We start from the raw sequence: 10,542 nt of genomic DNA on the forward strand, positions 1-10,542 counted from the left end.
CCTGGGGTCCGGGCTGAACCCTGATTGGCTGACGTAACCGTCTCGTTTCAGAGCCGAACCGTTGGAGCGGATCACAGAGCCCTCCTCCCGCTCTCTCTGATTGGACAAATCACCAGGAAGAGAAGCGCGAGGGTCCAATAGAGTCCTTCCAGGAAACCTGGAGATCCCGCTCTCTCCATCCCTCTCCCTCTCCATTAGTTTGTCCTGTTTGTCCCTGGCCTGCGAGGCGATCTGGATCGGGCCGACCCGCTCATCATAGACCTCCACAGAAGGCACGTAAGTGGGCGCTCACACGCTGTTCCCTGATAGGCTCCCGGTGTGCAGGGTGGGTGGGGCCAGGGGGAGGCTGGGGGGAGGAGGAGGAGGAGGGAGAGAGGAGGGGGAGTCCACCACTGTAAGTAGAGTCAGTCTTCTCAGCCTGTCAGTGTGTGTGGGGGGGGAGGGAGTGTGTGTTTGGGGGGCTCGGGTTAGGGTTGGGGGAGCGAGTGTGTGTTGGGGGGTTCGAGTTAGGGGAGCGAGTACGTGCGTCATTAGTCTCTGGGTAGCGTCCGGAAGAGGGGGGAGCCTGGCGGGGGCTGAGGAGCAGAGCGGTAATGGAGGAAAGCCCAAGCCTGCTCCCTGTCTCTCTCTCGGTCCCGCTCTCTCTCTCCACTCCTCCCTCTCTTCTCCTCATCGTTTCCTCCCATCCTGTGTCAGGTCCACCACACTGTATGGGAGGGGCTCCTCTCTCGACGCTCCCCCTCCCCTCTGTCGCTCTCCCTCTCCTCGCGGTAGGGTCTGTCTCGGTCCCTGCCCCCCTCCCCTCTGTCGCTCTCCCTCTCCTCGCGGTAGGGTCTGTCTCGGTCCCTGGCCCCCTCCTGGGGCTCCCCTCTCTCCCTCTCCTCGAGGTAGGGTCTGTCTCGGTCCCTGGCCCCCTCCCGGGGCTCCCCTCTCTCCCTCTCCTCGCGGTAGGGTCTGTCTCGGCCCCTGCCCCCCTCCTGGGGCTCCTCTCTCTCCCTCTCCTCGCGGTAGGGTCTGTCTCGGTCCCTGGACCCCTCCTGGGGCTCCCCTCTCTCCCTCTCCTCGCGGTAGGGTCTGTCTCGGTCCCTGCCCCCCTCCCGGGAGCTCCTCTGGGGGATGGAGCTGTGGGGGGCGGAGGGGGGTTGGAGGTGCGGCTGGGGTAATGAAACAGGTAGGTAGAACCTTTCTGGAACACAATAAAACACAGCAGATACAGTAACACAGGAGTCCCAAACCGTTTGACCCCCGACCCCCACTTTGATAAAACAAAAATAATGTGGTGACCCCCACCATGTGAAAACAGTGGTGTAATTAACAACCAATGTTGAATCTTTATTGGGGCTAAGACAAGTCTATTACAAATCAATACTTTTGACAGTATTTCAATCTGAAGACAGTATGGTTTGAAGAGAGTGAAAATGCATCAGACAGGTATTGGTAATGTTCAGAAGATCGTCAGGTAATCATTATGTATGATCTGTGGAGAACAGGTATTGGTAATGTTCAGAAGATCATCAGGTAATCATTATGTATGATCTGTGGAGAACAGGTATTGGTAATGTTCAGAAGATCATCAGGTAATCATTATGTATGATCTGTGGAGAACAGGTATTGGTAATGTTCAGAAGATCATCAGGTAATCATTATGTATGATCTGTGGAGAACAGGTATTGGTAATGTTCAGAAGATCGTCAGGTAATCATTATGTATGATCTGTGGAGAACAGGTATTGGTAATGTTCAGAAGATCATCAGGTAATCATTATGTATGATCTGTGGAGAACAGGTATTGGTAATGTTCAGAAGATCGTCAGGTAATCATTATGTATGATCTGTGGAGAACAGGTATTGGTAATGTTCAGAAGATCATCAGGTAATCATTATGTATGATCTGTGGAGAAAACAACATGATCATTGATAACGTTATTTTCCCTCCAATCTGATTTAGTGCCTGGGTGTTTTCCATTCTGTTCTAATGTGACCTCCCGAGTGGCGCAGTGGTCTAAGGCGCCGCATCGCAGTGCTAGCTGTGCCACTAGAGATCCTGGTTCGAATCCAGGCTCTGTCGTAGCCGGCCGCGACCGGGAGACCCCATGGGGACGGCGCACAATTGGCCCAGCGTCGTCCAGGGTAGGGGAGGGAATGCCCGGGCAGGGATGTAGCTCAGTTGGTAGAGCATGGCGTTTGCAACGGCAGGGTTGTGGGTTCGATTCCCACGGGGGGCCAGTATAAAAATGTATGCACTAACTGTAAGTCGCTCTGGATAAGAGCGTCTGCTAAATGACTAAAATGTAATGAGTCCTGCATGGCGTTGCAGAGGAGAACAGAAAACGTGTGTTCCTGAGAGTCTGATATTTCAGTGATGGGGTCAGAATATTATTTTGGGGCTTAAACCATTAAAAAAGACAGAGCCACATTTTGAAGGAAGAAAACAGAAACTGCTGTTTATTAAAATTAAATTAAAAGTTCACTGACGTAACACTGCTTCTATGACCCAAGCGCCATTTTATTTCAGAGTTCTCACGTGAACCAAGGCAGGCTTAGCATGGTAGTGTGTGGTGGGGTGTCCTGACCGTTGGTAGTGTGTGGTGGGGTGTCCTGACCGTTGGTAGTGTGTGGTGGGGTGTCCTGACCGTTGGTAGTGTGTGGTGGGGTGTCCTGACCGTTGGTATGGTGTGGTGGGGTGTCCTGACCATTGGTAGTGTGTGGTGGGGTGTCCTGACCGTTGGTATGGTGTAGAGGTGGTGGTGTGGTGTAGAGGTGGTGGTGTGGTGTAGAGGTGGTGGGGGTGGTGTAGAGGTGGTGGGGTGGTGTAGAGGTGGTGGTGTGGTGTAGAGGTGGTGGTGTGGTGTAGAGGTGGTGGTGTGGTGTAGAGGTGGTGGTGTGGTGTAGAGGTGGTGGTGTGGTGTAGAGGTGGTGGTGTGGTGTAGAGGTGGTGGTGTGGTGGTGTGGTGTAGAGGTGGTGGTGTGGTGTAGAGGTGGTGGTGTGGTGTAGAGGTGGTGGTGTGGTGTAGAGGTGGTGGTGTGGTGTAGAGGTGGTGGTGTGGTGTAGAGGTGGTGGTGTGGTGTAGAGGTGGTGGGGGGTGGTGTAGAGGTGGTGGGGTGGTGTAGAGGTGGTGGGGTGGTGTAGAGGTGGTGGTGTGGTGTAGAGGTGGTGGGGGTGGTGTAGAGGTGGTGGTGTGGTGTAGAGGTGGTGGTGTAGAGGTGGTGGTGTGGTGTAGAGGTGGTGGTGTGGTGTAGAGGTGGTGGTGTGGTGTAGAGGTGGTGGTGTGGTGTAGAGGTGGTGGTGTAGAGGTGGTGGTGTGGTGTAGAGGTGGTGGTGTGGTGTAGAGGTGGTGGTGTGGTGTAGAGGTGGTGGTGTGGTGTAGAGGTGGTGGGGTGGTGTAGAGGTGGTGGTGTAGAGGTGGTGGTGTGGTGTAGAGGTGGTGGTGTGGTGTAGAGGTGGTGGTGTGGTGTAGAGGTGGTGGTGTGGTGTAGAGGTGGTGGTGTGGTGTAGAGGTGGTGGTGTGGTGTAGAGGTGGTGGTGTGGTGTAGAGGTGGTGGTGTGGTGTAGAGGTGGTGGTGTGGTGTAGAGGTGGTGGTGTGGTGTAGAGGTGGTGGTGTGGTGTAGAGGTGGTGGTGTAGAGGTGGTGGTGTGGTGTAGAGGTGGTGGTGTGGTGTAGAGGTGGTGGTGTGGTGTAGAGGTGGTGGTGTGGGTGTAGAGGTGGTGGTGTGGTGTAGAGGTGGTGGGGTGGTGTAGAGGTGGTGGGGGTGGTGTAGAGGGTGGTGGTGTAGAGGTGGTGGTGTGGTGTAGAGGTGGTGGTGTGGTGTAGAGGTGATGGTGTGGTGTAGAGGTGGTGGTGTAGAGGTGGTGGTGTGGTGTAGAGGTGGTGGTGTGGTGTAGAGGTGGTGGTGTGGTGTAGAGGTGGTGGTGTGGTGTAGAGGTGGTGGTGTAGAGGTGGTGGTGTGGTGTAGAGGTGGTGGTGTGGTGTAGAGGTGGTGGTGTGGTGTAGAGGTGGTGGTGTGGTGTAGAGGTGGTGGTGTGGTGTAGAGGTGGTGGTGTAGAGGTGGTGGTGTGGTGTAGAGGTGGTGGTGTAGAGGTGGTGGTGTGGTGTAGAGGTGGTGGTGTGGTGTAGAGGTGGTGGTGTAGAGGTGGTGGTGTGGTGTAGAGGTGGTGGTGTGTACTGACCTTGGTGTGGTGTGGTGTAGAGGTGGTGGTGCTGAGCCAAGCCCAGGGAGGGGGGAGGAGGCTCCAGGTGACCCAGGGGGAGGTGGTAGGGGCTTGGGTAGAGACCGCCTGGGAGAGGGGTGTAGCCTGGAGGAGCAACAACACATATCAGCTGGGTAGGTGCTGGGACAGAGCAAAGGACCCCAGCAATGGATAACACCACTACTGACCTCTACACACAATGTTGACCTCCAGGACTATAGAGAGAGAGAGAGAGAGAGAGAGAGAGAGAGAGAGAGAGATGGAAAGAGATGGAAAGAGATGGAAAGAGAGAGATGGAAAGAGAGAGAGAGAGAGAGAACGAGAGAGAGCGAGAGAGAGATGGAAAGAGAGAGAGAGATGAAAGAGAGAGATGGAAAGAGAGAGAGATGGAAAGAGAGAGAGAGATGGAAAGAGAGAGAGAGATGGAAAGAGAGAGAGATGGAAAGAGAGAGAGATGGAAAGAGAGAGAGATGGAAAGAGAGAGATGGAAAGAGAGAGAGAGATGGAAAGAGAGAGATGGAAAGACAGAGAGAGAGATGGAAAGAGATGATAGAGATGGAAAGAGATGAAAGAGAGATGGAAAGAGAGAGAGATGGAAAGAGAGAGAATGGAAAGAGAGAGAGAGATGGAAAGAGAGAGCGATGGAAAGAGAGAGAATGGAGAGAGAGAGAGAGAATGGAAAGAGAGAGAATGGAAAGAGAATGGAGAGAGAGAGAGCGAGATGGAAAGAGATGAAAGAGAGATAATGGAAAGAGAGAGAATGGAGAGAGAGAGAGAGAGAGAGAGAGAGAGAGAGAGAGAGAGAGAGAGAGAGAGAGAGAGAGAGAGACAGAGAGAGAGAGAGAGAGAGAGAGAGAGAGAGAGAGAGAGAGAGAGAGAGAGAGAGAGAGAGAGAGAGAGAGAGAGAGAGAGAGAGAGAGAGAGAGAGAGAGAGAGAGAGAGAGAGAGAGAGAGAGAGAGAGAGAGAGAGAGAGAGAGAGAGATGGAAAGAGATGAAAGAGAGAGATGGAAAGAGAGAGATAATGGAAAGAGAGAGACAGAGAGAGAGAGAGAGAGAGAGAGAGAGAGAGAGAGAGAGAGAGAGAGAGATGAGAGAGAGACGAGAGAGAGAGAGAGAGAGAGAGAGAGAGAGAGAGAGAGAGAGAGAGAGAGAGAGAGAGAGACAGAGAGATAAGGGACAGCCAGTGGGGGAAGTGACCCAGATAGACGGTAGAAGTGGGGCAGGAGAGAGAGAGAGGACAGTAGTGACCCAGATAGACGGTAGAAGTGGGGCAGGAGAGAGAGAGAGGACAGTAGTGACCCAGATAGACGGTAGAAGTGGGGCAGGAGAGAGAGAGAGGACAGTAGTGACCCAGATAGACGGTAGAAGTGGGGCAGGAGAGAGAGAGAGGACAGTAGTGACCCAGATACAACACTGACACAGAACACAGGAGGACAGTCTGAAATAGTCTTACCTTCGTGGGCGGCAGCGTGTGAGGCCCAGAGCTGAGCCATTTGATTGGGTGATCTGAAGGCTGGGTCAGAGGTCAGGGGGGAGGGGCCGGAATATCCCGGCAGGAAGGGACTGGAGGCTGCTGGGAAGGCATCACCTGGAGGGACGAGATACGGAGACTTTTAAGCTTGAGACGAAGACACACAGACACATATAGTAGTCAATACAGACTGACATCATCATCATCATCATCCTGACTAACTTTCCCTCTAAATACACCTCCGCTGTCTTCAACCAGGATCTCAGCGATCACTGCCTTATTGCCTGCGTCCGTAACGGGTCCGCGGTCAAACGACCACCCCTCATCACTGTCAAACGCTCCCAAAAACACTTCAGCGAGCAGGCCTTCCTAATTGACCTGGCCCGGGTATCCTGGATGGATATAGATTTCATTCCGTCAGTAGAGGAATGCCTGGTTGTTCTTTAAAAGTAATTTCCTCTCAATCTTAAATAAACATGCCCCATTCAAAAAAATACAGAACTAAGAACAGATATAGCCCCTGGTTCTCCTTTTGACCAGCACAAAAACATCCTGTGGCGTACTGCATTAGCATCAAATAGCCCCCGCAACTTTTCAGGGAAGTTAGGAAAGCAAAGGCTAACTTTTTCAAACAGAAATTTGCATCTGGTATGCACTAACTCCAAAAAGTTTTGGGACACTGTAAAGTCCATGGAGAATAAGAGCACTTCCTCCCAGTTACCCACTGCACTGAGGCTAGGAAACACTATCACCACCGATAAATCTACGATAATCGAGAATTTCAACAAGCATTTTGCCACGGCTGGCCATGCTTTCCACCTGGCTACCACTACCCCGGCCACCAACTCTGCACCCTCCGCTGCAACTTGCCCATGCCCCCGCTTCTCCTTCACACAAATTCAGACAGCTGATGTTCTGAAAGAGCTGCAAAATCTGGACCCCTACAAATCATCTGGGCTAGACAATCTGGACCCTTTCTTTCTAAAACTAGCCGCCGAAATTGTCGCAACCCCTATTACTAGTCTGTTCAACTCTCTCTTTCGTAACGTCTGAGATCCCCAGAGATTGGGAAAGCTGCCGCTGGTCATCCCCCTCTTCAAAAAGGGGGTGACACTCTAGATCCAAACTGTTACAGACCTATATCCATCCTGCCCTGCCTTTCAAAAGTTTTTGAAAAGCCAAGTTAACAAACAGATCACCCGACCATTTCGAATCCCACCGTACCTTCTCCGCTATGCAATCCGGTTTCGAGCTGGTCATGGTGCACCTCAGCCACGCTCAAGGTCCTAAACGATATTATAACCGCGATCGATAATAGACAGAGGTACTGTGCAGCAGTCTTCATCGACCTGGCCAAGGCTTTCGACTCGGTCAACCACCGCATTCTTATTGGCAGACTAAATAGCCTTGGTTTCTCAAATGACTGCCTCGCCTGGTTCACCAACTACTTCTCAGATAGAGTTCAGTGTGTTAAATCGAGGGCCTGTTGTCTGGACCTCTGGCCGTCTCTATGGGGGTGCCACAGGGTTCAATTCTCGGGCAGACACTTTTCTCTGTGTATATCAATGATGTCGCTCTTGCTGCTGGTGACTCTCAGATCCATCTCTACGCAGACGACACCATTTTGTATACATCTGGCCCTTCATTGGACACTGTGTTAACAAACCTCCAAACGAGCTTAAACGCCATACAACACTCCTTCCATAGCCTCCAACTGCTTTTAAACACTAGTAAAACTAAATGCATGCTCTTCAATCGAACGCTGTTGGCACCCGCCCACCCGACTAGAATCACTACTCTCGACGGGTCTGACCTAGAGTATGTGGACAACTACAAATACCTAGGTGTCTGGTTAGACTGTAAACTCTCCTTCAAATCAAATCAAATTGTATTGGCCACATGCACCGAATACAACAGGTGCAGACATTACAGTGAATAAAATAAATAAAATAATTTAAAAAAGCGAAAACATAAAAAAGTTCAGATAAAACTATACTAAATATATTCACGTCACCAAATGTTGTATTAAAACACACTTTTGCAATGAAGGTCTACAGTAGCCTCAACAGCACTCTGTAGGGTAGCACCATCGTATAGCCGGAGGACAGCTAGCTTCCGTCCTCCTCTGGTTACATTGACTTCAGTACAAAACCTAGGAGGCTCACGGTTCTCACCCCCTTCCATAGACTTACACAGTAATTATGACAACTTCTGGAGGAGGTGCTCCAACCTATCAGAGCTCTTGCAGCATGAACTGACATGTTGTCCACCCAATCAAAGGATTCAGAGAATGAATATAGTACTGAAAGCATAAGCTACAGCTAGCTAGCTCTGCAGTGCATCAAATGTGGTGAGTAGTTGACTCAGAAAGACAATAGTTGAACAGTTTTGAACAAATTAATTTCTTCAAAAATTAAGGAGAAGCTGGAGAGAGAGAGAGAGAGAGAGAGAGACAGAGACAGAGAGAGAGAGACAGAGAGAGAGAGGGAGAGGGAGAGAGGGAGGGAGAGAGACAGAGACAGAGGCAGAGACAGAGAGAGATATTACATTGTATTCTTTCACTTCTAATAACTCGTTAGTTCTAGTGGCCATGTTAACAGTGACGTTAGCTAATACGGTGACGTTGACAACGTCTGTGTGCAGCGGTTATGGTATGAAGGTTTTGAAACTCTCGCTGGCAGCTGATTGGACTAATGACGATCAGCTGATTACACCCTAGATCAGCTAGATGCAGGCAAGAGTGTGCGGCAAGGTCGGTACTGAATGTGTCACCGTCTGCCTCCAATGCGTCTCTCGACCTGTGTCCACCTACGTTATAAACTTTCATTCGTAGGCTAGGGTTGTAGCAACCTCATGATGGGTATAGGGAAAATGTGAGTATCATGTGGTAGCCTAAACCTATCGATGTTACATTGAACTGGGTGAATGGAATATGAATGACAGTCGTCAATACGCTGTAATAGAAATAAGGCCATGCTCATTTAAAAACAATCATCCTCCCCCTAATCTTAAACGGCACCAACCGCCACTGGTGTAAACGGTAATATATGTCAATGGTCTCTTCTCCAGTGGTGTGTAGGTCTTTCCTGGCAGTTAGGCTTGGACGGTTTACCGTATATAAATCGGGGTATTTGGAAATAGCCCCAGGATGGTTTTTCAATACAGTCGAAACGATTTATTTGAAAAATGTAAAATAAAGTGACAGGTGAAATGATAAACATAATCTACTATATTTACATTTTTATAAGTATTTAGTCAGCCACCAATTGTGCAAGTTCTCCCACTTAAAAGATGAGAGGCCTGTAATTTTCATCATAGGTACACGTCCAACTATGACAGACAAAATGAGGAAAAAAATTCCAGAAAATCACATTGTAGGATTTTTAATGAATTTATTTGCAAATTATGGTGGAAAATAAGTATTTGGTCAATAACAAAAGTTTCTCAATACTTTGTTATATACCCTTTGTTGGCAATGACACAGGTCAAAACGTTTTCTGTAAGTCTTCACAAGGTTTTCACACACTGTTGCTGGTATTTTGGCCCATTCCTCCATGCAGATCTCCTCTAGAGCAGTGATGTTTTGGGGCTGTCACTGGGCAACACAGACTTTCAACTCCCTCCAAAGATGTTCTATGGGGTTGAGATCTGGAGACTGGCTAGGCCAGTCCAGGACCTTGAAATGCTTCTTACGAAGCCACTCCTTCGTTGCCCGGGCGGTGTGTTTGGGATCATTGTCATGCTGAAAGACCCAGCCACGTTCCATCTTCAATGCCCTTGCTGATGGAAGGAGGTTTTCACTCAAAATCTACGATACATGGCCCCATTCATTCTTTCCTTTACACGGATCAGTCGTCCTGGTCCCTTTGCAGAGAAAAACAGCCCCAAAGCATGATGTTTCCCACCCCCATGCTTCACAGTAGGTATGGTGTTCTTTGGATGCAACTCAGCATTCTTTGTCCTCCAAACACGACGAGTTGAGTTTTTACCAAAAAGTTCTATTTGGTTTCATCTGACCATATGACATTCTCCCAATCCTCTTCTGGATCATCCAAATGCACTCTAGCAAACTTCAGACGGGCCTGGACATGTACTGGCTTAAGCAGGGGGACACGTCTGGCACTGCAGGATTTGAGTCCCTGGCGGCATAGTGTGTTACTGATGGTAGGCTTTGTTACTTTGGTCCCAGCTCTCTGCAGGTCATTCACTAGGTCCCCCGTGTGGTTCTGGGATTTTTGCTCACCGTTCTTGTGATCATTTTGACCCACGGGGTGAGATCTTGCGTGGAGCCCCAGATCGAGGGAGATTATCAGTGGTCTTGTATGTCTTCCATTTCCCTAATAATTGCTCCCACAGTTGATTTCTTCAAACCAAGCTGCTTACCCTATTGCAGATTCAGTCTTCCCAGCCTGGTGCAGGTCTACAATTTTGTTTCTGGTGTCCTTTGACAGCTCTTTGGTCTTGGCCATAGTGGAGTTTGGAGTGTGACTGTTTGAGGTTGTGGACAGGTGTCTTTTATACTGATAACAAGTTCAAACAGGTGCCATTAATACAGGTAACGAGTGGAGGACAGAGGAGCCTCTTAAAGAAGAAGTTACAGGTCTGTGAGAGCCAGAAATCTTGCTTGTTTGTAGGTGACCAAATACTTATTTTCCACCATAATTTGCAAATAAATTCATTAAAAATCCTACAATGTGATTTTCTGAATTTTTTTTCCTCATTTTGTCTGTCATAGTTGTCGTGTACCTATGATGACAATTACAGGCCTCTCTCATCTTTTTAAGTGGGAGAACTTGCACAATTGGTGGCTGACTAAATACTTTTTCCCCCACTGTATCTATCAGTGAGTCTCTGTTGTGCAGCCCACATGAGGTGATGAAGT

General features: G+C 49.5%; 1 protein-coding gene across 1 annotated transcript; it reads right to left on the minus strand.

Moving 5' to 3' along the window:
- Nucleotides 1–573: 573 nt before the first annotated feature.
- LOC123490465 (uncharacterized protein DDB_G0284459-like) lies at nt 574–5,771 on the minus strand. The gene is made up of 3 exons (XM_045220502.1): nt 5,643–5,771; nt 4,168–4,293; nt 574–1,186 (listed from the first exon to the last, which is right to left on the minus strand). The coding sequence occupies exons 1-3, from the start codon at nt 5,680–5,682 to the stop codon at nt 693–695; spliced, it is 660 nt and encodes a 219-aa protein (XP_045076437.1). The 5' UTR covers nt 5,683–5,771; the 3' UTR covers nt 574–692.
- Between the last annotated feature and the right edge of the window lie 4,771 nt (nt 5,772–10,542).

This window comes from Coregonus clupeaformis, unplaced genomic scaffold (genome assembly GCF_020615455.1).
Source record: "Coregonus clupeaformis isolate EN_2021a unplaced genomic scaffold, ASM2061545v1 scaf4060, whole genome shotgun sequence".
Lineage (NCBI taxonomy): Eukaryota > Metazoa > Chordata > Actinopteri > Salmoniformes > Salmonidae > Coregonus > Coregonus clupeaformis.

Coding starts and splice junctions, on each gene's coding strand:
- LOC123490465 (XM_045220502.1), bottom strand. CDS start 5,682: ATGGCTCAGCTCTGGGCCTCACACGCTGCCGCCCACGAAG. Junction 4,294..5,642: donor ACACGCTGCCGCCCACGAAG/GTAAGACTATTT, acceptor TTGCTCCTCCAG/GCTACACCCCTCTCCCAGGC. Junction 1,187..4,167: donor CTACACCACACCACACCAAG/GTCAGTACACAC, acceptor ATTGTGTTCCAG/AAAGGTTCTACCTACCTGTT.